Source organism: Giardia intestinalis, chromosome 4, assembly GCF_000002435.2.
Source record: "Giardia intestinalis strain WB C6 chromosome 4, whole genome shotgun sequence".
In the NCBI taxonomy this organism is placed as follows: Eukaryota; Fornicata; order Diplomonadida; family Hexamitidae; genus Giardia; species Giardia duodenalis.
Window position 1 is genome coordinate 19,607 of NC_051859.1, and position 27,977 is coordinate 47,583.

At 50.4% G+C, this 27,977-nt stretch overlaps 12 protein-coding genes across 12 annotated transcripts; 8 read left to right on the forward strand and 4 right to left on the reverse strand.

Annotated features, from left to right (window-relative positions):
- Positions 1–9: 9 nt before the first annotated feature.
- On the reverse strand, positions 10–1,662 carry GL50803_0028954 (uncharacterized protein; the record flags this gene model as incomplete). Its single annotated transcript, XM_038046027.1, has 1 exon — positions 10–1,662. One exon carries the CDS (start codon positions 1,660–1,662, stop codon positions 10–12), a length of 1,653 nt encoding a protein of 550 aa, XP_037901894.1.
- Positions 1,663–1,701: 39 nt separating this feature from the next.
- GL50803_0016829 (Serine/threonine-protein phosphatase 2B regulatory subunit) lies at positions 1,702–2,274 on the forward strand (the record flags this gene model as incomplete). The annotated part of the gene is made up of 1 exon (XM_001707293.1): positions 1,702–2,274. One exon carries the CDS (start codon positions 1,702–1,704, stop codon positions 2,272–2,274), a length of 573 nt encoding a protein of 190 aa, XP_001707345.1.
- A 49-nt stretch (positions 2,275–2,323) lies between these two features.
- GL50803_009778 (Tem-1-like protein) lies at positions 2,324–2,914 on the forward strand (the record flags this gene model as incomplete). The annotated part of the gene is made up of 1 exon (XM_001707291.1): positions 2,324–2,914. The coding sequence occupies one exon, from the start codon at positions 2,324–2,326 to the stop codon at positions 2,912–2,914; it is 591 nt and encodes a 196-aa protein (XP_001707343.1).
- A 142-nt stretch (positions 2,915–3,056) lies between these two features.
- On the forward strand, positions 3,057–3,989 carry GL50803_009779 (Uridine phosphorylase 1; the record flags this gene model as incomplete). The annotated part of the gene is made up of 1 exon (XM_001707290.1): positions 3,057–3,989. The coding sequence occupies one exon, from the start codon at positions 3,057–3,059 to the stop codon at positions 3,987–3,989; it is 933 nt and encodes a 310-aa protein (XP_001707342.1).
- Positions 3,990–4,016: 27 nt separating this feature from the next.
- On the forward strand, positions 4,017–4,766 carry GL50803_009780 (uncharacterized protein; the record flags this gene model as incomplete). Its single annotated transcript, XM_001707289.1, has 1 exon — positions 4,017–4,766. The coding sequence occupies one exon, from the start codon at positions 4,017–4,019 to the stop codon at positions 4,764–4,766; it is 750 nt and encodes a 249-aa protein (XP_001707341.1).
- A 10-nt stretch (positions 4,767–4,776) lies between these two features.
- Positions 4,777–5,544, reverse strand: GL50803_009782 (uncharacterized protein; the record flags this gene model as incomplete). The annotated part of the gene is made up of 1 exon (XM_001707286.1): positions 4,777–5,544. The coding sequence occupies one exon, from the start codon at positions 5,542–5,544 to the stop codon at positions 4,777–4,779; it is 768 nt and encodes a 255-aa protein (XP_001707338.1).
- Positions 5,545–5,559: 15 nt separating this feature from the next.
- On the reverse strand, positions 5,560–6,309 carry GL50803_0015045 (uncharacterized protein; the record flags this gene model as incomplete). The annotated part of the gene is made up of 1 exon (XM_001707285.1): positions 5,560–6,309. The coding sequence occupies one exon, from the start codon at positions 6,307–6,309 to the stop codon at positions 5,560–5,562; it is 750 nt and encodes a 249-aa protein (XP_001707337.1).
- An 89-nt stretch (positions 6,310–6,398) lies between these two features.
- Positions 6,399–6,806, forward strand: GL50803_0015046 (Ribosomal protein L26; the record flags this gene model as incomplete). Its single annotated transcript, XM_001707283.1, has 1 exon — positions 6,399–6,806. One exon carries the CDS (start codon positions 6,399–6,401, stop codon positions 6,804–6,806), a length of 408 nt encoding a protein of 135 aa, XP_001707335.1.
- Positions 6,807–6,818: 12 nt separating this feature from the next.
- On the forward strand, positions 6,819–8,114 carry GL50803_009788 (uncharacterized protein; the record flags this gene model as incomplete). Its single annotated transcript, XM_001707280.1, has 1 exon — positions 6,819–8,114. One exon carries the CDS (start codon positions 6,819–6,821, stop codon positions 8,112–8,114), a length of 1,296 nt encoding a protein of 431 aa, XP_001707332.1.
- Positions 8,115–8,173: 59 nt separating this feature from the next.
- GL50803_0016830 (putative Spindle pole protein) lies at positions 8,174–11,011 on the forward strand (the record flags this gene model as incomplete). Its single annotated transcript, XM_001707279.1, has 1 exon — positions 8,174–11,011. One exon carries the CDS (start codon positions 8,174–8,176, stop codon positions 11,009–11,011), a length of 2,838 nt encoding a protein of 945 aa, XP_001707331.1.
- Positions 11,012–11,037: 26 nt separating this feature from the next.
- Positions 11,038–12,393, reverse strand: GL50803_008471 (uncharacterized protein; the record flags this gene model as incomplete). The annotated part of the gene is made up of 1 exon (XM_001707278.1): positions 11,038–12,393. One exon carries the CDS (start codon positions 12,391–12,393, stop codon positions 11,038–11,040), a length of 1,356 nt encoding a protein of 451 aa, XP_001707330.1.
- A 92-nt stretch (positions 12,394–12,485) lies between these two features.
- On the forward strand, positions 12,486–27,977 carry GL50803_00101138 (Dynein heavy chain; the record flags this gene model as incomplete). The annotated part of the gene is made up of 1 exon (XM_001707277.1): positions 12,486–27,977. The coding sequence occupies one exon, from the start codon at positions 12,486–12,488 to the stop codon at positions 27,975–27,977; it is 15,492 nt and encodes a 5,163-aa protein (XP_001707329.1).

The following is a 27,977-nucleotide window of genomic DNA, read 5'->3' on the forward strand; positions in this document are numbered from 1 at the left end:
TATAGATACTCAGACGATGATTTGGTAGACCGTCCGGCCGAAAGCTACCAGGCAGGATCCTCCTAATGCAGTCGCGCACGCAGAGTCGACCCCGTCGCAAATCTGTTCCCCGAGGGGAGGAAGAACGACTCCAGTCAGAAACGTTTTGAGACCAGCACCTGTGTACTCAACCTTCGTGGACAACACGAGGAGCGAACAGTCTATGGTTCCCGAAAGGTCCTTGGCGTTGGCACAAGCAACAACTAGTTGGTCGTTGTGCCAATCAAGGCCCGTGATGCATCCTCCTGCCGCTCGTCCGTCACTAACCTCGTATGGCGCAGCAGAAAATGTACCCATGTGCTGCAGACGGATAGTAGGAGTCATTGCTGCCCCATCGAAGCTTCCAGCGGAGTAGAAGTACATTAGCGGAGATCGCGCACAGCTAAAGACAAGGGTTTCCGAAAGTCCAAAGCAAAGTGTGGGACTGTACTCGAAGGTTTGCTCGTTCTCTAGGAAGGTACTACCTGCCGACCCATTTGAAGACTCTAATATCGTATGCTTGGCAGTGGACGTATTGAGAGTATTGTCCTCCAGGTCCAGCCCGGAATTATATAGCTCATTGATGAGGTCCTCTCCACCCAGCATCACATTATCTCCTCCCCTGGCTATTTGCATGGCTGTGATGCAAGCAGCATTAGAGGACCGGATGTGCTTCGCAAAGGAGATTGCATTGGGAGGAGAAGGAAGGTTTTGGACCGTGCATGAGCGATTGGTAAGAAAGTCGTAAATCAAAAGCTCTCCCATGCTTGTTCCTACAGCCAGACAGAAGCCACGCTGCGACATCGCTATGGCTGTGCACTGGCCGCTGATGACAAAGCTTGTGATGGGGCTAAGTTTGGTAAGGGAGACAAGAACAATGCGCGAGGAGAGATGACTTCCGACAGCGAGGTACCTCCCGCAGGAGCTGGCAGTCATAAACGATGGCAGATATTGCCGATAGAAGAGACGCATAGGCGCTCTCCCTGTACTTACCTTCTGAGTCTGCGCAACAACTGGATACACGGGAGCATGGGATCTCCTGTGGTTGCTGTCTACGTCATTCTCTAAGATATTGCTCTTCAGAGAGACAACGTGGACAACGGTGGCCGACAGCTTGTGTGCTCTCCGCTTAATGGTGATTCTCAGAATGACAACACAGTCACAGAGGCCTACTGCCAGTGTCCGCATGCCAGAAAATGCCATTGACAGGATCATGACGCTTCCCATAGGAGCCAGACGGTCATGAAGATTGACATCCAGATATATGGCAGTCTGCGACGACGATCTGCCCAACGTTAATCGAATAGTACTTCCTCCGTAGGACGCCACAGCTGCAATGACATCACTGCAGACAAGAATTGCCGGGGGCGGAGTAAAGTTTAAACGGGGAGATGGAAGGAGCCGTAAAAGCGTTCCAGGGAGATTTCTGTAGAGGCCTTCAGTTAGTAGCGGTCGCAGTCCTACCATACTCTTGAGCCAGCTCATGAGGGAGAGCGTGGGCTCTCTTGCTTCGGGAAGCGTATCTAAATGAAGTATTTGGTCTGAACAAGGCCCTAGTAGGTCAAAGTTCGACAAAATTAGGGGCACACGAGGATCCAGGTTCTCGTATCGACGCATCGTTTCGAGTAAAACGGGGTGCTGCATGACAAAAAACAATAAAGGAAACAATAAAGGAAAGGGAAAATGGGGGCCGCGTGGAGCAACGAGACATTCGACGAGGACTTCCGGGGGATTACCTCGTCACTGATGCTTCGGGAGAAGAAGCGGCTCTATAGGCGGTTCATGCGACTCTCTAAGGGGCAGAAATACATTGAGCGCCAGACGCTTTTGGACATTCCGGAGATAAGCACAAACCCACTCAAGGACAGGGTGACCCTACAGTTCATCGATATGAACAGAGATCGGATCAGCCTGAAAAGCTTCATAGAAAACATCGAGGTCTTCTCTGGGGGGACGAGTCTCGAAAAGAAGGCCACGTTCATCTTTAATGTGTACGATGTGGACAGGAACGCCATCATCGACGAGGCAGACATGACCCAGATCCTGACGAGTGTCCTGGGTGTGGCGGATAACAGCGACGGCAAGGGGCCTTCTCTTGCCTCTCTAAAGTCTATCGCACGGAACACCATAGACGGCATGTTTGCCATCATCGAAAAAGACCCCGAGGAGTTCGAGCGTCGGATAGACCTGCGGACATTCACTCTTCTATTAGACCGTATGGAGGGCGCCTCTCTTAAGCTGACTCTTTCAATGTGAGCAGCGCACGCCGAGTAAATGCTAGATTTAAAAGAAAGGATTTGCTCAAATGAGTCAACAGCTCATAGTCAAGATAGCGCTTCTGGGGAACGCAGAGGCGGGAAAGACCTCCCTTATGGTGCGGTACGTGGAGGGCGAGTTCAACCACAACTATATCCAGTCTCTAGGGGTCAACTTCATGGAGCGTACAATTACCCTACACGACAACCCCGTCCTCCTGTCCATCTGGGACCTCGGCGGAGAATCTGAATTTAAGAACATGCTCCCGTTGGTGTGCGATGGGTCCATGGTCTTTCTTTATATATTCGACCTCACTTCCAAAACAAGCCTTGCTAGCATAAAGGAGTGGTATCGGCAGGCAAAGGCCCTCAACCGCTCTGCCTTTCCTGTTCTCGTGGGAGCCAAGTATGATCGGTTCCGCGAGCTCCGGGAAGACAAGAAAAGGGAAATCATAGAGCATGCGCGCCGCTACAGCAAGGCGATGAAGAACTGCCCTTTAGTGTTCACGTCTGCAGAGCTTGGAGTGAACATAAACCGCCTCTTCAAGCTCGTTGTCTGCCTCGTCTTCGGGCTGAACCCGGGAATAGAGCAAATAGAAGCAGATGATCAACCTATCTTCGAGTACACGCTCATTCAGTAGGCGGTGTAGCCCTTATAAATGTTTATATGAACTTTTGCGGACCACCCTCACTTTAGATGCGAAGGTAAATTAATGAAACTTTCCCCTTTGGTGTTTTATCGTTTTATCGTTTAACGTTTAGCGTTTTTCAAAAAAGTCGAGGATGCAGAACGCCAACTTTCCCACCGACGCCGACGGACGAGTCTACCACCTCTTCATCCGTCCCGGGGAGGCTGCGAACCGCGTCCTAACCGTCGGAGACGTCCCTCGCGCGGTTGCGATAGCCAAGACGCCCGGGTTCGAGGTCAAGTTCATTCGCCGCGCCCCCCGCCTCTTCACTACGATCACGGGGCTTTACAAGGGGGTCCCGGTGACCATTATCACGAGCCTGATGGGCATTCCCAACGCCGACTTCACCTTCCGCGAGCTCAGGCACTGCATCCAGGGGCCCTTTGCCATTGTCCGTATCGGCACTTGCGGAACACCCCTCGAGGATGCAAAGGTGGGCGACATTATCGTTCCGGACGTCTATCACACCGTTCTCCGCAACCCGGATGCCTTTGGTCCGGGGAAGAGCCTCCCCATCGAGCAGCGCTACCTGGTCTCGGGAGAGATGCATCCTGACCGTGATCTGACGTCCATCGTTCGCAAGCACGTCTCGACACTTTCATACAAGATGCACGCAGGCGCCTGTCTGTCCTGCTGCTCTTTCTATTCGTCACAGGGCCGTCAGGACCAGAACTTCCAGGACCAGAACGTGGAGCTCGTCGACCACTACATCAAGACAGTTCCTGGGTTCTCCATGATGGAGATGGAGAGTGCGCACTTCTGCGACCTTGCGCGCTGCGTCAACTCGAGCGTGTGCGGGGCTGTCTACATGTCTGCGGCGCATATCGCCCTTGCTCAGCGCAAAAGCAACGACTTTCTGTCCAATGAGAAGAAGCACCAGATTGAGCTTGGTCTCGGGAAGGCCATCTTGGATTCCCTTGTGGAGTTCAAGATCCCCGGAGAGGTGACCACTGTGGCAAACAGTGTCTGGACCCACACGGGCGAGCCCCTCGGCGATTGGACTGATTTCAAATCCGAGTTTGAGTGAATCAATTAATTAAAAAGATTAGACGAGATGCTGCTCTCTTTGCTCGCACTGGTTCTTGCTGCGCCCGTGGGGCCTGGGAAGACCGCAGGGAAGGGGCGAGCAGCGTTTGATGTTAAGGACCTTGTGGCTGGAGAATACAATGCGACGCTCCGTGTGGGTTTTGGTGATGTCCAGAAGACATATCAAGGAGCCCTGGAGTTGACCAATGGGACGTCCTCTGGGCTCCTGAAGGAAGTCCTCATCACTGGCGAAGGCGACAATGTGACCACTGAAGTCTTGCATAGTTACAAGCTTGATATTGAAGTTCTCAACAAGACCGCTGTTGATGTGAAGTTGGAGGGGTCCCCCGCCGTGACGCTTGTATTTGAGGTAGATCAGAATACAGGGAGCATCGAGGCCCGTGAAAAGACTGTCGCTGGAGACGCCATTACTGCCTCAATTGTCAATGGAAATTACTTTACACTCAGCGTCTTACGCAAGGATGCACAGCTGTTCACCTACTCCATCTCTAAGAAGAAGGTCGCTGCAAAGGTGCCTGTCTGGCAGCGATTGATAAGCCCTGCTATGATGCTTGTCTCCATGTTTGTTTCTCAGCGCATGAAGAAGATGCAGATGGCGACAGCGCCCACAAACCCAGAGCCCCACGGCGTTGAGTACCCTGTTGACACCGCGAGCGATGCTGCTTCTGCCGCCGCAGAGGTGGAGCCAAAACAGACGGAGAATCACGACGAACAAGATGGCAATGCCGAAGGCACCGAGGAGCCGGAGGTTGAGTAAATATTCACTTCTAGGACTCGCGGCGGACGGGTTTCTGGGCCTTTCGGTCCCTGGCTGTCTCAACTCTGCCTCCAAGCTTCCGGATGGTGGAGTGTCTAATGCGGAGCTCTCCATCCGCATACCTTCCTAGAAGTCCATCTATGCTGCGAGACCCGTCCCACATTGAAGGCCTCCCGCGGTGGTCAGAAAGCTTACGGTGTCTCTTTGCAGCCTCAGGATGCACCTTCTCCCACGTCAGATCCATAATATTCTCCATGGTGCCCATTGCTGGAGTATACTTCCTGCCGGTCTTACTTATACCGTAGAGCCCCGTCTCTCTGGTTTCGTCCTGACACTGCCTATTGTAGGCACGCTCTGCCTGGCGGAGCTTCTTGAGCTCTGGTAGCGGGAGAGGCCTACGCTTGGGGGTGTTAGCACCGTGCTCCAACATACGGCGCCGCTTAAGGGCTGCAAAATCGGCCTGCTCGCCCCGTGAAAGTGTAAGCTTCTTTTCCTGCATGAGATCCGTGAGGAGATCGACCATGGACATAGAGTTCACGCGCTTCATGACTTCATCACGCTTCTTAAGCTTATCCTCTTCGGTCATGTTTTCCGTGCGTTCGACCTGATTGCGAGGCTTCCGCCTAAATGCTAGGACTGCTCTCTCGCGACGTTCGTGAGCCTGTCTGTACGGCTCAACATCACTCGCCAAGGCTGCGACAGATGGCTCGTCATACCTGACCTTCTCAGACTCCCGCAGGAAGGCCTTGAATGCCGCCTCATTGACAAAGACCTCCATTTTTTACCGTGGTATTTACTGCGAGCCCACCGTGGCATAGGACATCTTGCAATCATCGCCCCTCATTGTGTAATAGGCGGTGGTTCTGCATATGTTGATAATTAGAAAGGCGTCAGACCCTGCAGGCATGACAGAGACATGCCAGCCAAGGGTCTGCGCCGCCGTTAAAGCTGCATCGGAGGCTTCTTGTTCGACAGTCTTGGCGTCGCAGCTCGTGTTGTGGCGGATGGTTGCAGAGACTCTAATTAAGAAGGGCCGCTCTTCTGTACACATGCCCTTAATGGATGAGTCTGCACTCTCAAGTGCACCAAGGTAGGCAGTCACTGCTCTGGTGGTGCCGCGGTGTATCTCTGCTGTCCTAAACCCTGATGTAGCCAGCACGGGGTAGATTCGACTGATCTGATAGAACGACCTTTCCTCTGTCAGCGCTTTTCTAAGGCAGTCCACAACAGCGTTTGCATCTGGACACATGGGATCGCGTGTCCAGCCGACAAAGACGAACCCGCGTACACCCGTGGGTATCGTAAGCAGACGGTCCTTGCCCTGAGCCAAAGCAGCAAGCTCGTCCTCTAGAGTAGCGCACTCGTCATGCAACAACGAGAAGGCAGAAACGTAGTCGTGCAGGATCCGGACGGCGCTTTTTGCGACCGTTCGGGGGTCCAAGCACGCCGATGTAACAAGAATGCCATCGCATCCATCAGGAACCTTTTCGGAAGACACTGCTCCCTGCATCCGCCGCCCATCGCGGACCCACCGCTTGCCCATAAAGGTTGAGCCGGCGACAGACCCCAAAAAAATAATTCGATTTGAAATGGAAATTGGCCCATTTTTTGAATCACCCGGCGAAGCCTGGAATGAAGCTCAACTCCGCCGTCACCGCGTCCCGTCGCAAGTGCCGCAAGGCTTACTTCACAGCTAACGCAGAGACCAGGGCCAAGATGATGTCCTCGCGCTTGTCCAAGGAGCTTCGCGCAGAGCACAAGATCAAGACCATGCCCATCCGCAGGGGAGACATCGTCGAGATTTTCACGGGTGGCCACAAGGGAACCGGGAAGGTTGTCGAGGTGCGCCGCAGGGACTACAAGATCTGCGTGGAGGGCATCAACCAGAAGGCCCGCAACCCGGAGGCGAAGCCCGTTCCGTATCCCATCCATCCCTCCAACTGCATAATAAAGGAGCTGTACATGAACGGGAGCCGTTACAGAGCCATCAAGCGTCGCCAGGAGCGCAACGCTGAGCGCCTTGCGAGGATTGGTAAGTAAATTTGCTCTGCGATGACCATTTTCCGCGGGTATCTACCTGCGCTTGCGGGGCGGCCGTCCTGCTTGCTTGCTGCAATATACCGGGCCGTGCTTATGGCTGTCAAACAGGAAGGGTTGACGCTGGATATCCGGGATGTGATCACCGAGAAGGAACGGGCAGAGCGCGACCCGGCTGTTATCTACTGGCACAAGGCGTTGCTTGATGGTATGACTTTGCGAACGGTGGACTTGACAGATCTCCAGCAATGCTTTTTAGAGAAACCCGTCAGATCAGGGGCCGGAGTTGCCTCTTACATTAAGGACATATATGGCAAGCTGCCCTCTATGCTTATAAGCAGGCTTTTCAAGCAATCTATCAAGTGCACCTGTGGAGCCCAGGCGAGCACGACGTTTCCCATCTGCGTTCCTACACCGTCAGCTGGGCCTCGCCTCACTGAGTTCCTTGAAGAAGCAGCGACAGTATGTCCACTCTGCCGAAGAAAAGATACCGTACTATCCAGCAGCATCCCTGTCCTTATATTCTTAGTCAGCCAAGAAGGGTGTCTCAGAACAGGCAACGAGTCAAACAGAGCCTTTGTGTTTGAAGGTTTAGAATACCTAACAATCGGGGTTATCTTTGCAGCGCAAAGTAATGGCCCCTCTGAGACTCTATCTCTGCGCGCTGGAGTTGTAAGCCCTCTGTCTGGTGAGGTAGAAATGTTTGCAGCAGACGGAAAAGTTAGTCAGCATGATACGGAGCAGTTCAGACTATGGCTTGACGGTGCGCAAGGAGAGATAGAGGGCCTTATCTGCATAGGGCTTGTTCTTCTCAACAAGAGACCTGAAGGTACAAGATACGTACAGAAAAGAAAGAGCAAGAGGAAACCAGCTCGACGTAAAAGCCGTATTGATGCACTTCCTCACACCCAGAGCACTTCAAAGCATAGTAGCTACACTGAGGACTCAGGCTATCAATACTCATATAGTGATTTCAGCAGCCGGAGTAGTGTATCATCTGATCGAGGACTCAGAAGAAGTTCTAGAGGAGAACAAAAAGATCGGAAGGCAATGGTCAAAGACGACAACCGGAGCAGACTTGCGGCTCGCAGTGGAAGCTCACCGTCTGAGACTACAGAAGGCTATCAAGTCGCAGCTGTTCGAGTCAATAGAGACGACGGGCTTTACTATCCATCCCGAGCATCTCCACAAAAATGCACATGCTGTGGCCCCGCTACAATAACGGCTCTTTGGATTGTGATAACTGTTACTGGATGCGTAACGCTGATTAATCTTATCTTAGTGTGCATTCTCTTCAGCCAGTTGCGCTAGCCACCCCAAGTAAATTGCCCCAAGTAAATTTGCTTTTCCTTTGTCGTGCGAAAAACCCAATGCTCAAGACCCAATCTTTGATGCGGGTACGACCAGCCATCGCTAACGAGCTTCTGCAGCCGCATATGCTCCAGCTGGGCACTGATGACCGCACGATCACTGTGGCAGGGCCCCGGGAGTTTACTCTCACATGTGACCGTGTACTGAGCGCAGGCTTTACTCAGCAATTGGTTTTCAACTCTATTGTTCAGTCTATGATAGATGATTCTCTTCTAGAGGACCGTGTGCCGGTGCTTTTTGTTTGTGGACCTCTTCACAGCGGAAAAAGCTACACGGTCGAAGGGAGTCAGAGTGACAGCGCGCTCGCAGGGATCCTGTACAACAGTATCTCATATCTGTTTGCAAATGATGCCTCCGAAGTCTATGTCTCTTCTCTCGGCTTTGGCCCCATGGAGCGTATAAAGAACCTCCTGACACCAAGTGAGCAACCTCAGGACGTTACGCCTCTTTTCAACCAACGGGCGTATCCCTCGGTAACGTACCCGTGCTGTGCCTATCCTCTAGCCCAGGCCGCAGACGTTGTTGACCTTGTCCGTCTTTCGCGAAGACATGCCATGCGCACAGAGCAAACGGATTGGATGCACAAAATGTGGGTTCTAGATTATCAAATTCAGGGCCAATATGGCCGACTTGTGACCGTTGAGCTAGCTATATTTCCATCTCCTCGTGGCAGTGACCTTCTATTGCAATCTCTCTTGGTTAGGGTACTTACTGATATCAGACATAATCGCTTAGAAAGCCTTCCCATTCGGGAGCACAGACTCTTGAGCTGCCTGCGTGACTCTTTTCATCCACAGTTTGGAAGCATTACCTTCCTCCTATGCGTGTCGCAGGTTGTTCGGCAAGAAGATCTGGAGTCGAACGCCGCCCTGCTCTACGCTCTCTTTCCGTACCCAAAAGATTCCGTGCCGACCAATAAATCGTTGGGAGAGATGCTAAACTCCAAAGTTAATGCCCAGCGTGCATCCCCGCAGATCTCCCAGATGGTTTCCTCTAGTTTGGAGATGGTCAATGCGCACGATAGCGATGCTCTCCCAGCTCCCGGAACAACTGAGTATTATTCCTCTGTTGGCCAACGTTACAAGGACTCTTGCAAAAATGTATCTCTGAACTACGTCAAGGAGCAGCTTAAAGCATCAAATCGTATTCTTCAATCCATTATTGACGAAGGGAAGAGTCCTCATGGGGCGTTACAGCCCAATAACGAGCAGCATTACTCCACGAGAAACAACCCCACTCATACGCTGCGTGACTCCTTGTCTGTCCCAGCAGTGACTCACACATCTATTACTGCAACTCCTCAAATTTTAAGACATGATCGAGTACTTGCACCCGCCCCTTCCAGCGTTAATCCAAATTATCAGGCCCCAGTAGAAAGCACTTCTCAGCATCTAGATCTACGTTCCTCTCTAGGCTCAGAGACTCCTGCTGCAGTCATCTCTTCTAGTGAAGTCATCCGGGAGAGAGCCCGCGGGGCTACGCTTACTGGTAGTCTGGAAAATAGACCACTTGACCCCAAGCTTGCCTGTGCGCCAGCCTTGCCAGATCATGATACCTCTATGTTTGATGACTCCCTAGTTCCGCAGACAGTGGCCCATCACATTCGCTCGTCGTCCGCACAAGTTCTTAGACGTACACCTATGATAGATCAGCAAGCAAGCAGACCAGTGACTCCGATCCGCCAGCACCTTCCAGCAACCCCCAGCTCGGCAATACACTTGGGAAAGGTTGTCACAGGGTCCGGTGTAGCGGCGCAGTCAATAAACTTCGACCGTGATCAGCAGCTCGAGAGACTCCGTCGTCGCGAAGAAGATTCTACAAGCCGCATTCATGCTCTTGAGCTGGACATAAGCAAGAAAAGCTCTCAACTGAAGCAGATGGAGGTTTTACTAAAAGATGCTCTGCAACAAAACGAGTCCCACATCGCCAAGATGGAATCAATGGGCAGGCTTATAGAGGAGCTTCGCAGCAGGCCACAGGTTACTGTCAAACATCTTTCACCGCAAGAGCGTGAAGAATATGAGGCTCGGATTGCCACTTTAAGCAATTCCGTGATTCAGCGAGACAACGAAATTCATTCCCTCCATCAACAAGCAGACCAGCTTCGCGGTTTACTGAACCAAACAACTAAGTTTCAGGCTTATGCAGATTCCTTGGGTACAACATCAGAGCCCTCCCAGCAGCTTCTTGATGGACGCATTGACGCAATGCTCGTTGACCTAGCTACTAAGGATAGACAGATAGGAGACCTCGCGCGAGAAAACGATGAGTTGCAACAGCTTCTGCACAAAATGAGGGGAGACCTTGCTGACCACGAGCGCCTTTTAGGGGACCTAGGATACTATAAGGGTCTTGTTACAGAGGCAAGCAACGCCAGAGGCACACTGAGCGCCGAACTAGAGCAACTCAAGGCGGAGAATGAAGTTTTTAGACTCGAAAACCAGCGTCTCCACGACGAAATCAAAAGATTGCGAGAGGATTGGGAGCAGGCCCGTGCCCAAGCATCACGTGCAGAAGAAGCAACTGGAGAAATTGCGCACATTTCACAACGGTACATAGAGCTGGAGAAAAAGTATGAAGACGCGCTACGCGACGGACAGAACGTCCGCGCAGAGGTGGCATCAAAGGACGCAACCATTGAGTCTTTGTCTCGACAAATCGGGTACCTGAAAGGCATAGAGAAGACCCTGACACACATATCTGGTGCCATGACCCAGGTCCCCATGGATGCCACTGTTCGTGTCCCAACCGCGAGTAGCACCTTCAACCCGGGACCTCAACCCTGCGAATTAGATTTCATAAACAATAACATTAGTGGGATCAGCGGGAGAGACTAGTAGTGGTGTAAGATTTACAACGAGGATTACTCGGCAACTGATCTAGTGGTGGCGAAGCGCTCAAGCTCTTTCTGTAAGGCTTCATGAGCAGTCTTCCTATCCGACTGGCGCTGCTCGTATGGATCTAGGATGACCTTCTCGGGGTGCTTCATGCGGTACTCGTCCAGTTTGGCCATATAGGACGCATTTTTTATGCCATACACCCACAGAAAGATCACCGCCGCAATCATGACTAAAGAAAAGATAACCGACGCCCAGTTTGTCGGCGGAGGCGGATCTGCACAAGCAACAGTCTGCTTGGCTGCGTCCTTAATCGAGACACAGGATTGCAGGACAACCTTATTATGGGCTCCATCACCGGAGATGGCAGTCAGAAATGGGGTAAGAGACGTTCTGAACGGAAATACCCGTAATGTATTATAAAAATCTGGGAAGCTATCACTCGCCTGGGATAGACTTGTTTCCTGTGCGCCCTCTAACTGAGTAATCCGGAAGTCTGAGCGCAGAGGGTGCGTAACATTGTACGGTTGAGCGGTCTGGACAAGATGCCATTTCTGTGTGGCACTTGTAAGTGTTCTGTGGGTGGTTCCATTCGAAAACACAATTCTCCCTTCATACCGCGAAGAACCAGTAAATGCTATCATGAATGGGTATCGATACCGATATGTGAAATCAGTCATGTAGATTGACGGGAGCTGTATGCTATTGCTGAATAAATACTCAGCCAGAGAGGTCTGAGGAAGGACAAAACCGCTGCCCAGACTGAGGGCAAGCTCTTTGACGGTGTTATGAAGAACTATCTCGCTTGAAAATGAGCCCGGGACGCCTGACTCCTGATCGTGTAGGGTTGTTACAGAGTAGCCGTAGGCTGCCTGGCGAGCAATAAGGAACCCGGGAAGCCCCGGTAAAGACACGGCGTCAAAGGAGTCAGAGACAATGTGGCGAGCCGTGGTCCTTAGGAATTTATAAATTCTGTCGGCAGAACCGACAGAATCTTTAACTGTCAAGCTATACCCGAGATTTGTCCCCGTTGCGCTAGATGCCATGGAAACAATGGTGTCAGTGACCACATTGAGGAAGGCGTTGTAAAGAAAGTAGTCAACGCGGGAGGCAGTTGGAATTAACTCCTCGAAAAGAAGAGCGTACTGATCGGTCGATGTTTCCAACTCAGCAGATAGGCTATGGTACAATTCAGGTGAAAAGACCTCTGTCTTGAGCATGTGGACAAACTCGTCGACGTGGTGCGTAAAGATCTTCAAGAGGGAAACATACACCTCGGAAATGCTCGAGCAGCTACCGTGGCCACACCTGAGTGTGGGCATATCAGCCGGGAAGGAGGATGCCCTCCCCAGAGTTAGAACTAGCGCAAGGACCAGAATCATAGGGCCTGTGGAGTTAAATTAAGTGGGAAATTTACACAAGTAATTAATAAAAGCGCACAAATTCACACAAAACGCAAACACAAAAAGCTGCTATGTCAGCACCCGACCAGCGACAGCAGGATTCTGCAGAGATGCTTCGAGCCCGTCTTTACGCAACAGCGCTCAATAAACAGGCACTCTACGAAACGAATGTTTCTACCGAAGCGAATCCAAACTCTGTCGGCAGTGTCGCTATCCCCCCGCCCCCGAACACAAATCTTCCGCGCCGTGTGCGCACTCAGAAGGGCTGGCAGTTTACAAACATGAGCCAGCCCGGAGCAGACCATTACTCCCAGCTTAGCACAATTCCTACCCTGACTACTGCTATTGAGAAGGCCATGAAGCCAGGGGCATCAATTATACAAAAGAAGACCATGACACGACCGATGGTGACAGATATAGTCCACCCCTCCGAGTCAGCGAAGATTCTCGCAGAGGCGCCTCCTGGTAGCTTCTTCTACATGTCTCGCTTTACACAAATCCAGTTTCCACCAGGCTATGCACTCAGTTCTGATGCAGATTTCCACGAGTGGGACATTTTGGTTTGTCCCTACGAGTGGATCTCAAAGTCGGACTACTATACGATATCTGCAAAGGGTGTTACACACTTCGTTAACGGAATGTCGCAATTTTCGGATCTCAATGAATGGTTGCATGATTTGGTAATGCTACAAACTCTCCGTAAAATCCCAATCTTTGCTAACTTTAGATTGTGGAAGCCACTGCGATTGCTCAAGAAGGCCGTTCTTAAAAACAGGCGGACCCGCGCCTACGGGAGCTTAGACGCAAATCTCTTCTACCTCAATCCACTTCTTCGGCAGGCTCTCTATGGGGTTTATGATAACTGCATCAACATTAAGTCTTTCGTTCTAATTCTCACCGATGAGGAGTTGGAGGCCCTCAAGAAGCGGCTTAAAATAGCTCAGCATGACGATGGAATGGCCAGATACTCTGATGATGAGGGTACCTATAATGATGAACATAATGAGCAGGCAGGCTCCGGTGACGGAGCATCTCCCCGGCCCGTTTCTCCGGGGGGAGCAGGCTCTAGTTCGAGACCTGCGCGCCACGTGCTCGGGTCCTTAGCCAATACTCAGACACATAACTTCCCCTTTTCCTTAGAAGAGTTTGAGAGGATGTGCATCACCCGCTGCAGAGATATGGCTGTTAATCTCGACGAGATTGTTACACACGTTGCATTGGGCATCCGTAAGTCCATCTCTGGAGTGATTCTGGCTGCCATCGGAAGCGATACTAATGCCAGTGAGAATAGCGCTGATGATACCTCAGCTGTTCGTAAGCTAGACTTTGAGGAGTTTGACAACTACAGGGGTACTATCAAAAAGGCCGCGACAATGACAGCAATTGAGTCCAATGCTGCTCAGGCCCACAAGGAGGGGAAAATCACGTACACAGAGAGGGCGACTCGCCTCAATCTTTGCAAGCGAATGGTGAGCTTTCTACGTTTGGCAGACTTTATGATTATGGACAGTCTCTATGACCTGGCCTATCTAACTCTGAACACGTTCTTTACTCGTCTTCGCGAAGCTAGCAAGATAGTCTTCCCAACATATGAGCAGGTTGTTCCATCGATGGAGGTCTTGCGCAATCTGGAGCGCATAGGCGTGATAAACTTTAATCCAGTAGAAGAGGATGAGATGGCCGGCTTCGATGGTCCTGGTGGAGATTCGCTCACCAACGTCAAGGGTATGGATATCACCGAAGAGGAGGCCATGCCTAAGCTTGTTGGTGATGGATCGTACGTCGTATTTCTTGGGCGTGTCGTGTGCATGCTATCCACGATGCCTCCTGCTGCAGGAACCACGGCGCTAAATGCTTATGGGTATCGAGGAGGATACCGTAATCTAATGAACCTCAGTGACCCCTCTACACCAGGGGATGCCATCAGACCGGGCTCAGTGGCGGACATTTCGGTCACCCCATCATTCGAAGATTTCTATAGAGCAATCGAGACAATGATTGAGAACATTCTCTCTGTAGAGACTGCTGTGCGCCGTCTTGTCACCCACGAAGACTTCTCAGATGTCACTAGCCCATTCAGCTCTGGTGGCGTCCTGGCAAATGCCACCGGCGGAGATGCCAGTGGGGACGTGGGGATGTCTGAAATCCAGGCTCCTGACATCTCCCTGCTCTTCTCCACAAACCCGGCCTTCCACGTTGTCATCTCTGACATCTCAACTACAGTCAGGAGCACGTATGACGCAGCAGTCAACTGGATGGTCAACCTCCAGAGCTATTTTGACTCATTCAATGACGTGATTTCCCTTGACATCGAGGCGCTTGAGAAGTCTCTTCTTGTTCTTCCTCCAGGTGTTGAGGACCTAATGAATGTAAGCATCCCAGACATCCTGATGAAGATTTTTGATTACGGCAAGGAGCTCCTCGGTCAAGATGCTCCTCAGGTAGCTGCAGTTCTTTCGCCTCTTGACGCTCTGGAGGCTGAGGTTGACTTCGATTCCCAAAAGAAGGAAAAGCCTGACGACCCAGTATACAGATTTGATGTAAGGGCCGCGGTTCTTCAACTGCCCGACCTCTCTGTTTCAGGTAGAAGGGACATTCCACTGACTAGCTATCAAGGCCTGACACGGGCCGTTTTGCTGGAGCATCTGTACCCCATTGACCGCATTGTTGAGCTTGTAACCCAGTTGGAAGAGTATCGGCTCCTCACATACGCTATGCCGACACGGATTAACTTGGGCGCCTTTGCGTTTGATCTGACAGAGCTGAAGGACGCCTTCGTTCCTGCTCCCCAGCGGGTTTTGACGTTTCTCCAGACCTTGATTCCGCTGGCTTGTCATCGCAGGCTATCCATACTTATCCTAAACATGATGCAGATACAGGCCTTTCTCGTACGTCAGACTCAATCTGTCGACGAATTCATAATATTTAAAGAATGCTTGAGCTTGATAACGGAAGAAATAGTGGATACCATTCGGCTTTTCTCTGATAATATCTTCCAATTAGTTCATAGACTGACCAATAATCACGGGTTTGTGTTCCCGAATGAGTTCCTCCATCTTCAGAACATTTTCGCGCAGTACTTCGAGCAACTTCGTAATACGATCCTGTCATCTGAACAGCTCGTTGATCAGCAGCTCAACAGCTGGATCATGAACCTCCACGAGCGTGCTCAAAAGATCAAGCAGGACCTGGCTCTGCTGACTCACAAGACCACGGATCCACTTCTCAACAAGAGCATCGAGCTTTGTACTCTCGAAGAAGTAACAGAGGTAGTATCTAACTATATTCATGCATTTGAGCAAGATACCAGGTTGTTGGGCACGTCCCCCAATCCTGACACTTTAGTTTCAGGTCAGGAGGCAAACAGTACAGAGAAGCCTGTGGAACAGCCAAACGAGGAAGTCAGCGAGCCCTCGCGTTCTAGTGGCCCTCAAAAGGATGACGATGCGATACAGTCCGAAGAGTCTTCTAGCGAGAAGAAGGATGGAGACGAGCAACAATACGAGGGTGGCACGGGCCAGATGCAAACGGTTATTACTTTGGCTGATAAGCTCAACGCTCTGACTCTAGAATATATCTTGCAAGAAGCGGCAGAATCTACAGAGTACGATAGCTTCATAGAAAGCCAAACAGTTGCGAATGATGGCACCGCTGGAGCCACAATTGCTGCAGCAGAGGCCTCTCAAATGAGTGAGACAGGGCATAGCGCTGTCTCGGGTCCAGTGGAAGCAGAGACTTCCGACACCTCCAGGACACTCAGCAGAGAGCCAACAGCTCATGGTGCCTTTAATCTCTCTATGAACTTGCCTGGGGAGTTAGCGATTCTTTCTGCTAAGAAGAAGCTTGTGCTCACCTCCACTCAGATTAAGGATTGCTACAATCAAACGCTCGCGCTTCGCGAAAAGCTGTCAGCGATAGAGTCTGCTATCCGTGTTAATCAGAGATACCAGACGTCTCTGGGCACGGATGTCACTGTGTTCACCGACCTGGAGAGCACAAGCCAGACGGTGAAGCTCTACGATTCGCTGTGGGGGACATGCTTTGCGTGGCTTGAAAACATGGTTGTGTTTGCAAAGTCATTCTTCTTTGGACAGTTGGACGTCGACTATATGACAAAGTTTGTGGCCGAGAGCGGAAAGATCGCCTTTCAGTGCGAAAGACAGCTTCCACAAGTGGATATTGCTCTGGTGCTCAAGCTCCGTGTCAATGACTTCCGGCAACTCATACCCGTTGTCCAAAGCCTGGATAACCAGACGCTTAAGCCTCGCCACTGGGCAAGCGTAGGCCAGGCCCTTGGGGTGGAAATACCGAAGTTTGGAGACGATGCACGGAATCCCATCAAGATTGTCAGACGCAAGTTTCTTACTGAGAAGGAGCGGGAGCGAGCGGCACCCGAAGAACTACTCCCAGTTACTACCACTATTAAAGTTTCAGAGGACACGCCGAAGATCACCATTGCTTGGCTGATACAAAACGATGCCCTCAACTTCAAGGATGAGCTTTCCTCGGTCTCTAACACTGCAGCCAACGAAGCAAGTCTTGAAGTCAGCTTCCGAAAGCTCGAATCAGAATGGGCCAACATTGACATTTCTACCAACAATTACAAGGACTCGCTCGATATCTTTGTGATCACGGACGTTGTTGACCTCATTGCAAAACTTGACGACTCCATTCTTGTTCTGTCCGGGATAGTGTCCAGTAGATATGTCAAGCCAATCCAGGAGGAGGTGCAGAAACTCTATACACAGCTTACCAATCTATCTAGTACGATTGATGTTTGGTGTAGGGTCCAGAAGGGCTACCTATATCTCCTCAATATCTTCGGATCTGGAGACATTCAGCGCCAGCTGCCCAATGAGACGAAGATGTTTATGGATTTGGATGGCTTCTGGAAGAAGCTTCTATCAAAGACGCAGGATTATCCAAAGGCGGTGGAGGTGCCTCAGTTCAACATAATTGGTACTGCAGCCGTTGTTCCAACCGGCAACACACCTCCGTTGGAGGCGATGCTTAAGCGATATGAGCAGGTTCTAGAATCCATACAGAAATCTCTTGACGAGTACCTGCAGAACAAGCGGATGTCTTTTGCCCGTCTTTACTTTCTATCAGACGAAGAGCTGCTTGACATACTTTCTCAATCAAAGAATCCATATGCAATCCAAGCGCACATTCGCAAGATCTTCGACTCCATACAATCACTTGAATTCTCAGTCGGTCAATCCGGTGGCTTAGACATTGTTGCCATGCTTTCGGAAGAAGGTGAGCGTGTTGTGCTTAATGTGCCAATCAAGGCACGAGGCTCCATTACGGCCTGGCTTGGAAACCTGGAGCAACGCATGAAGCAGACGATTAATCGACACTGTCAGGTAGCGGTCCTCGATTACTCTGTGGAGAAGCGTAACGCGTGGATTCTTTCCCATCCAGCACAATGCATCATTTGCGTCAGTCAGATTTATTGGTGTGAGGGAATTCATCTTGCTCTAGAAGGAAGCTCCTATGCTGGATACGGTGGTAAGCGCGCGAATGGCACAGACTGCACAGTTGACGAAGCAGAAAGCATGGCTCGGAGCGTGGTTCAAGACACAGATGTGCACCACTCAAAGAAGTCAACAGAGAAGACGTCTCCCCTAGCAATCTACATTCAGAACTTTGAAAAAATGCTTCTAGACCTGATTAAACTGATCCAAGACACCTCTCTGACGAAGCTCCAGCGATGTATTGTCACTGCGCTGGCCACTATTGACGTCCACTCTAGGGATACTCTGTATGACCTCCTGCATGAGAAGGTCACGTCTATCACCTCGTTTGAATTCCAAAAGCTCTTACGCTACTATTGGAACACGTCTGATAACCAGGTGCACATCCATCAATCGGCAGCACACTTTCTCTACAACTGCGAGTATCTTGGTGCATCTCCTCGCCTGGTTATTACCCCGCTCACAGATCTTTGTTATTTAACTCTGATGATTGCGCATCGCTTTTATCTTGGTGGAGCTCCGCAGGGGCCCGCTGGAACTGGGAAGACAGAGACCACCAAGGACTTGGCGAAAGCGCTTGCAATGCCTTGCATCGTCTTCAATTGTTCAGAGTCTCTGGACTATCGTATCATGGGCCGCTTCTTCGCCGGTCTCTCCCAAGTTGGTGCCTGGATCTGCTTCGATGAGTTTAATCGAATTGACCTGGAGGTGCTTTCAGTCGTTGCGTCGCAGGTCATGTGTATTCAAAATGCAGTCAAAGCCGGGCAAGATCGTTTTATTTTCGAGGGCGTTGACATGCCTATCAACAAGACGGTTGGAATCTTTATCACGATGAACCCAGGGTATGCGGGCCGTGTGGAATTACCCGATAATCTCAAGGCTTTGTTCCGCGCAGTTTCCATGGTTGTTCCAGACTATTCACTTATAGCAGAAATCATTCTCTTCTCGGAGGGCTTTACAACGGCCAAGGTCCTTAGCCGCAAGATGGTGCAGCTCTACAAGCTCAGCTCGGAGCAGCTATCGCAGCAGGACCACTATGACTTTGGCATGCGTGCGATCAAATCGGTCCTTGTCATGGCTGGCGGGCTGCGGCGCAAGTACGGGCATCTTACCGAAGATGTTGTTCTCATCCGTGCCATGCGTGACGCTAATTTGCCGAAGTTCACTGCAGCAGATATTGAGCTCTTCATGGGCATCATTCAGGATCTCTTCCCCGGCGTCCAGATTCCCTCTGTGGAGCACGGTGAATTGGCTCTTTGCATTGAGCAAGTACTAAAGAAAAATAATTACTACAACATTCCTCTTCAGGTCAATAAGATTGTTCAGCTTCACGAAACCATGCAGGTGCGTCATGGTGTGATGCAAGTAGGGGCAGCCAAGTCTGGAAAGACGGTGTGCATGCGGGTGCTTCAGGAGGCCCTCGGCATACTGAGAGACAAGGTGGACACAGAGTTCACACCAGAGCAGCGGAAGGTCTTCCTTCAGGCAAACCCAGACCATATCGTCAATCATGTGCAGGTCAACGTTCTCAACCCAAAGTCCATTGACATGACAGAGCTCTATGGAAACTATAACGACGTTTCTGGCGAATGGAAGGACGGGCTTGTTGGGGTCTTGATCCGGGATATGCTTGCAAAAACGGCTGCCGGTCTCAAGGATGAGCAAACAGGGCTGCCCATCCAACAGAAGAAGCAGTGGATTTGCTTCGATGGCCCGGTGGACACCCTTTGGATTGAGTCTCTCAACACGCTCCTCGACGATAATAAGCTTATTTGCTTTGCCAACTCCGAGCGTTTAAAGATCAACGAATATATAAGCATCGTTTTTGAGGTAGAGAACCTGAAGAATGCATCTCCAGCTACGGTTTCACGCGCAGGCATGGTCTATTTCAGTCAGCCTCAGGGCCTTGCCTATGCCCGAGACATGTCCGCTTGCATAGTACGTTGGGACGCATATGTTATCTGTTGGCTTAATGGCGAGTTTGATAAGCGTGTTAAGATGATCTCCGGCCTGCGTGAAGTAGGGTACGGGAATTCATCTGAAGCTAGCGGCTCGGCGTCTTCTGTTCCAGTACCTCAGGGTTGTGACAAGACTCTGGAGGCGCTCATCTACGACCACTTTATGTTGCTGATTTTCAAACTGTTCGCTATTTTCATCCCCGTAGGGATGGAGTTTTACTCCAGGAACTGTAGCGACATGTTCATTCCAACAAACGAGTTTTCAGTGATTCAGTCCATTACTCGGATATTCACGGCCATTCTCGTCTACAATCGGTCCATGATTGCACATGAGCGCATCCAGAAGCAGGAGGAACTTAATAGGGCCGCTGAAGAAAACGGTCTCACAGAGATACCCCAGGCAAAAGACAAGGCTGTCATGGATCTCATTGACATGACCCTGATGGTGCGGTTTTTGACACTACAATTTGTAGCTAACAACAATTCTCTCATGATCCAGTCGTCCCTATCAAACGCAGAGAAGCTTGTTAAGATTCATGAATATGTCTTAGCGAGCGACGAGTTTGTCACCTGCGAAAACATCATCAAGTCAGCGTTTCTGTATGCCTTTATCTGGAGCTTTGCAACCACGGCAATGCAGAATACAAAGAAGCGAGAAGAATTCGACAATGCAATTCGCACTCTCATTGAGACGAATAACGAACAGTACATTGCATATAAGGCAACGGGCTCTCTCCCCGAAGAAACAGAGCAGGCCAAGCAATTCCACCCCTTTGAGGGTTACTCCTTGCCACCGTGTATTTCCCTTCCGTCGATCCCTAACAGCGGGCTCATATTTGATTACTACGTCGATTGGCAACCAGTTATAGATTACCAGCAGAAGATGCTCACAACCATGACCTTCATGTCGCCCTTCTACACAAGTCAGGCAGACGATCAGCATACGTCTAAGCCGCTCGGAACCTATCAGCTAACAACAGATCTCTTTTCCGAAAAGGCTACGCACATCTCTGCGATCCTCTCCTCTAACGACGAAGCGGCAGCCTTTCTGACTGCAAAGATAGTCTCCCCGCAGACTGCTTGCACCTTTGCGCCATTTGGAAACGTCATGCCCAAGTTCAGCTACGACCCAAAGCTACCCTTTTTCCAGATTTACGTCAATACTCTTGACTCAGTGCGGTATAGTCACCTTATAGAGAGTCTGGTTAAGCAGCGAAAGCCAGTGCTAGTCACAGGGAATACAGGGAGCGGCAAGTCTGTTCTTGTCAACGATCTCCTTGCAACTCTAGATAAACGAGGATTGGCGCAGAACACTTTTATTAATTTCTCTGCTGCGTCCAACTCTCTCCGAACACAGGAGATGATAGAGAGCAGTCTTGAGAAGCGGAGAAAGACTATCCTAGGACCAGTGGTTGGAAAGATAGCATGTATTTTTGTTGACGATATCAACATGATTGCGTACGATCTGTTTGGGTCACAACAGGCCGTCGAGTTCATCCGAGACATAGTCGACGCAGATGGATTTTATGATAGAAAGGAGTGGTTCTTCAAGAACCTAGCCGACACGACTGTTCTTGCTGCCTGTGCGCCTGCTGGAGGAGGGCGTAATGTCGTATCTATGCGGACTATCAGTCACTTCATTAATTTTGCTCTTCCAGACGCCAGCGACGAGGTTCTGCATAGCATATTCAACAGCATTCTTCACGGCCACCTAACATATGTTGACATTAGCGACCCCCAGGCCCAAGGAAACAAGTTCCCAGTTGACGTTGCCAATATTAGTGCAAGTGCTATTCGTGCGCTTATTCAAATCTATCAAACGCTTTCGACGATTCTTCGTCCAACCCCGTCGAAAATTCATTACACCTTTAATCTGCGCGACGTCAGCAAGGTTGTTCAAGGCGTCCTGCGTGCCACTACAGGGGTGATAAAGTCGGTAGAGGACTTCTCCAGCTTATTTAGGCACGAGTGCCTGCGCGTGTTTGCAGACAGAACGATTGCCGACGAGGACAGAAACGCTGTATATGACACTATCATTGACATTTTCAGCACAACACCCGGGTTGGCGAACACTCCGTCAGCTAAAAAGCCACAAGAAGGAGACCCCGGAGTTGTTGACACCAGACCCGAGGATATATGGGGCAACTATATGAAGCCTGGAACCCCAATCGACATGCGAGTCTACGAGAAGGGTGGATCCTTTAATGCCGTGCAGACGCTTCTAGAAAGTTACCTCAGCGAATATAATACTGCCGGGAGCAAGCAAGCGATGAATCTTGTTCTTTTCAAAGATGCCGTTGAGCATGTCTCTAGGATTGCACGGTCAATCACAGCACCCCGCGGCTCCATGTTGCTTGTAGGATTTGGGGGTTCCGGGAGAAAGTCCTTGACCAGATTGGCCGCGTTCATTTGCGATTGTGACCTTGAAACCATTGAGCTGCGAAAGGGGTATGGGCTGAATGAGTTCAGGGACGATCTAAAGACCTTATTTCAAAAGGCTGGCGTTGAGAACAAAAATATCGTGTTCATGCTGGACGATAGCCAGATCGTGGTGGAGTCACAACTAGAAGATATCAACAACATTCTAAACAGTGGAATTGTGCCAAACTTATTCGAGCAGGATGAGCTGGACAAGATTATGGCCGACATACGGTCCATTATCAATAAAGAGGGGGTGCCAGTCGACGTAGGCAATAAGGACGCGGTGTTTCGCTTTTTCATCAATAGGGTACGCGATAACTTGCACATCGTCCTCTGCTTGTCGCCCTCTGGAGACCAGTTCCGCGATAGGCTCCGCACCTTCCCTTCTCTTGTCACAAATCTCACCATAGACTGGTTTAAGAACTGGCCTAAGGCCGCCCTGATGGATGTTGCAAATAGCGTTCTTCAACAGGAGCTCCGACGTGTCAATATGACAGAGTGTTATGACATCTCCAAGGGAAGCGAAATAGACATGGCTCTAGAAGAACAACGAGCAGAGTTCAACAAGAGTAAGGATGCTGGAGACTTTGACGAGCAATTCGAGCTAGCAAAGGTTCTTGCCAAGAGACTTACCAAGCGTCTAGCTCCCATCGCTACTGAAATACATGACTCTGTCGAGCGTATGTTGATGAGATACTATACAGACACGCGGCGGAAGCACTACGTTCCCCCTGCATGCTATCTCGAGCTGCTTAGCCTATACTCTGAGCTCCTTGCCCAAAGGATTGCAGGGATTAATAAGCGATATTATCAGCTAACTACGGGTGTGCAAAAGCTCATAGAGTCCAAGGCGCAAGTTGAGACGCTACAGAAAGAACAAGAGGCGCTTGCACCGGAGCTCGAGGTGGCTGCTGCTAGTTCTGAGAAGCTTATCAAGGAGCTCACGAGCGAGAAGGCCGTAGTGGCAAAGATGAAAGAGGTTGCTATCTCCGAAGAGACCATCGTCAAGGCCCAGGCGCAAGACACGGAGATCATCGCTCAGGATGCACAAAAGGATTTGGACGCGGCCATGCCTCTACTAATCGCAGCCAACAAGGCACTGGACTCGCTGAACAGTTCAGATATCACGGAAATAAAGTCTTTCAAGCAGCCGCCGCCCTTGGTGAAGATGGTTATGGAGGCGATCTGCATCTTAGTGGGCGCAAAGCCAGATTGGGATAGTGCCAAGAAGGTCCTCAGCGACACTGGATTTCTGAAGTCGCTGATATCATACGACAAAGACAATGTTCCGGACAGCATTCTCAAGAGCTTGAAGAAGTATACCACCTCGTCCGATTTTGTTCCAGAAAAGGTAGAGAAGCAATCACTGGCTGCCAAGTCGCTCTGCTTCTGGGTTATTGCCATTGAGAAATATTCCTATACCATCCGCGAGGTTGAGCCCAAGCGACAGCGCCTCGAAGCAGCAAAGGCCGATCTGAAGGAGAAAATGGATGCACTGGCTGTCAAGCAAGCTCAGCTCAAGGAGGTTGAAGATAAGCTTACCGTCCTGGAAGAAACCTTCGAAAAGCAGAATAACGAGAAAATCCGGCTGGAGCAAGCCATGGAGCTTACGAAGGCGCGACTGATGCGTGCTGAGCAGCTTACTGGTGCGTTGTCGGACGAGCGTGAGCGCTGGATCTCGCAGAGTGCCGCTCTCAAGGAACAATTGAAACTGGTTCCAGGTGACGTCTTCTTGGCCACCTGTGCCATTGCTTATCTTGGAGTTTTCAACCTCAAATACCGTGCAGAGCTCCTCGAGTTTTGGCACGGACTCCTTCTGGCCTATAATGTAAGGTGCTCTCCCCTTGAAACTATTCTCCAGAACGGCATTTTCCCCTTGGTTTCATCAGACGACGTTCTTTTGGAATCGTGGCGCTCCCAGGGACTCCCGTCAGACCTTACCTCTACTGACAACGCTGTGATGGTCACTACAACGCGCAGATTCCCTTTGATTCTAGATCCACAAAGTCAGGCTTTGACATGGATTAAGGGGATGGAGAAGGCAAACAACTTGATGGTCTTGAAGCCTACTCAATCTGGACTGCTTCGTATCTTTGAGAACTGTGTGCGGTCGGGCACTCCTGTTATCTTGGATGGCGTCGGGGAGGTCATAGAGCCCAGCCTAAAGCCAGTAATTGAGCGAGAAATCATTATAAGTGCCGGAAGACAAATCATTATGCTGAATGATAGCGAGGTAGAATGGCATCCCAATTTTAGGTTGTATTTGGTCACCAAACTGGCCAATCCGTCGTTTAGCCCGGAGGTGCATGCAAAGCTCACCATCATTAATTTCACGATCAGCACAGACGCTCTTGAGGACCAACTTCTGCAAGCCGTCGTCAGTGCAGAGTACCCATCTCTTGAAAAGAAGCGCATAGAATTGACGACCGAGTCGTCCAGAGACAGAAGGCACCTCGCTCAGCTGTCCAACCAGATCCTCCACGAGTTGACAAACTTTCAGGGCTCGGTTCTAGATAATGAAAATCTGATTAGAGTGTTAGGGGAGAGTAAGTCCGTCTCGGCAGATATAGAGGCTAAAGAGAAGCAGGCGATAACGACGCGTGCTGAGATTGCTCGTTACTATAGCATTTACCGGCCCATTTCCATCAGGGGTGCGCTCATATACTTCATTGTTTCGGACATGTCATTGGTAGAGCCCATGTACCTCTTCGCCTTGAGCTACTATATACGCCTCTTTGTCACTGCCATAAATTCCATTGCAGATTACAGAGGAGACCCAGAGAGCATGATTAAGAGAGTGGAAGTGCTGCTTGAAAAGGTGACATACTTCATGTTCTCTAACATAAGCAGGGGGGTTTTTGAAAAGGATAAGCTTGTCTTTGCGTTCCTCCTGGCTACGCGAATTCTTCAGATCCAAGGTGACATTGGGCTTGACGACTGGAGCATCTTATGCCGTGGCAACCTTTATGCCGACATTATTCTTTCTGACGAAAACAGATTATCCCGTGCATCCCCAGCAATGAAGGATACGTATAAAAGACTGGAGGAGCAAGGAGAGGCGCTATTTGGCGATGGCCCCATCGCATCCCTTGGTGCAGGGCGGCTACTTACCTTCCTAAAGGCCTTGTCTGTGATACCTACACAAGAACGACTTTGTTCATTCATAGAGCAGAACTTTGCTGCAATCGAACGGGAGTTTGCAGGCACAACTGACGGAGATGCCCTTTGCCGCGCTCTCTTGTTCTTTGATTCAAATAACCGCATTGTACAGATGATGATGGAGGCCGGATTACAAATCTCCAACGAGGGATTTAGGATTATATCTATTCTCCTCTTGATTAAGTTCTTCTCTGAGAGCTTTATGATTCTTGCCATTCCACTGTTCATTGAGGTGGTCCTAGGGCCTAAATACTCGAACATAGAGCCACCAAAGTTGTCCGAAATATACTGCGATAGCTCATCGACGATCCCAATCATCTTCCTTCTTACGGTCGGGGCTGATCCCCTTTCCCAGCTGCAGGCACTGGCTCAACAGAACAACCAGCCTCTTTACCTGATATCCCTCGGCCAGGGACAAGCTCCCGTGGCCCGGAATGCGATAGAGAAAGCGTCCTCAACCGGCGGATGGGTATTTTTACAGAACGGACACCTGGCGCGGTCATGGATGGCAGAGCTGGAGATGATCGTTGAGGCTCTGTCCCTCTGTGAGACCATGTCTCCTGATGCGAAAAAAGATGCTGCAGCTACCCTGCCGTTCCTGAGTTTGCCTCCGAAGTCGTCATTTAGATTGTTTATATCATCAATGCCAGTGAAACACTTCCCAGCATCTGTGCTCCAGACCTCACTGAAGATCACCACCGAGCCGCCCACGGGGCTCCGCAACAACATCGTCCGGGCAGTGGGGACGTCCACTGTTGAAGCATGGGAGGCCGAGGAGATCATTTCTGAGCTGCGTTATGACGATATTATTCCCAAACCGGAAGAGGGTGAGGAGCCGTTAGTGGTTGATGAGAACGCCATGGCACGCTTTTCTGAGATAGTTAACACAAAGGCAAAGGCCATGTGGAAAAGGCTCTTTTACGCCATTGTCTTTTTCCATGGAATTCTCCTTGAGCGCAGGAAGTTTGGACCCCAGGCCTTCAATGTGCGCTATGAGTTCAATGACTCAGACTTTTCTATCTGCGTGCAAAGCCTCCGCAGCTTCATGGTTGACAGCATAAACGAGTTTATTATGGCGCATGGATTTACCTCGGTAATGGATAATCGTGGAGAGGTTTCTTCTCCGAATGGCGTATCATTTAAGCTTCCTTGGGATGCAATCACCTTCATTTTTTCTAAGATACACTATGGTGGAAGAGTTACTGACTCCTGGGACCTTCGGACACTGAGCTGCATCCTAACAGGCATTATCAATGATAAAGTTATCAGCGACTTCTCCAAACCGTACGACTTTATCGCAGCAAACAAAAAGTATACCATTGACTTCGATGCATACACCTCCTACGACATGGTCCGGAGCTTCGCCCAGAATCTGCCCATCCTGGACGGAACGGAGGTCTTCAACATGAGCGAAAACTCGCTCGTGGTCTTCAGGCAAAGCGAATCAAATAAGGTTATCGCACGCATCCTCGATATTAGCGCAGACTGTTTGCCGAAGAATGAGAAGCTTTTTGCAACTGAGGAAACGGACAAGGAGCCCACGCCAGGTGATGAAACAAAGCAAATTGCTGAGGCTGTGAGCACCACCGACGCGCTCCCGGACCCTCAGATTGTTGAGCAAGACCTTGCACGCCTGCGCCTCAAGCTCTATGGCGAGCCCTCAAACGACCTAACAACCGACCAAATAGTCGATAGCATATCTGCAACTCTTTTGTCGAAGCTCCCCTCTTTGCTTGACATTGAGAAAGAGGCTGGTCCATCGACCTTTGTGACAGCATCGAATGGGATGATGCACTGTCTCTCTGTTGTTCTTTCGCAGGAGATTGAGCGCTTCAACAATCTCCTGCGGTTCCTGAAGACGTCTCTGGATAGCATCCGTCTCGCAATCAAAGGCTTGATCCTACTATCTGTTGATTTAGAGCAACAGTATAAGTCTTTAGCGCTAGGCCGCGTGCCAAGCAGCTGGACGAAGCTGGCATATCCAAGCCTCAAGCCACTGACCTCGTGGTTTGATGACCTAATTCAGCGCGTTGCATTCATGCGTCGTTGGCTCACAAACGGACAACCAGCAACGTTCTGGATGTCTGGCCTATACTTCCCGCAAGGATTCATAACTGGTGTGCTCCAGATGCATGCACGTGAGTACAAGATCTCCGTGGACAGTCTGGTCTTTGACTTCCGCTACCTCACCACGTACGATGAGGAGAGCACGGCTTCCGCTGATCTCTGTGTGGAAACAGGGGTTCTGATTTATGGTTTGTATCTAGACTGCGGGTTTTTCGATCTCGACGGAGGCAAGCTGCTTCCTGCAAAGCCAGGGATCCTATATCCTCGCGTTCCGATTGTTCACTTTGCGCCAGTTAGCATGGATTCAAAGGTAGTGAAAGGGTATAACGCACCAATTTACAAGACAAGTGAAAGAGCGGGGATACTGAGCTCTACGGGTCGGAGCACAAACCACATCATGCCAATGGTGATTCCAACTGATGAGGACCCCAACTTCTTCATTCGACAGGGTTGTGCTGTTCTTTGCCAGCTGAACGATTGA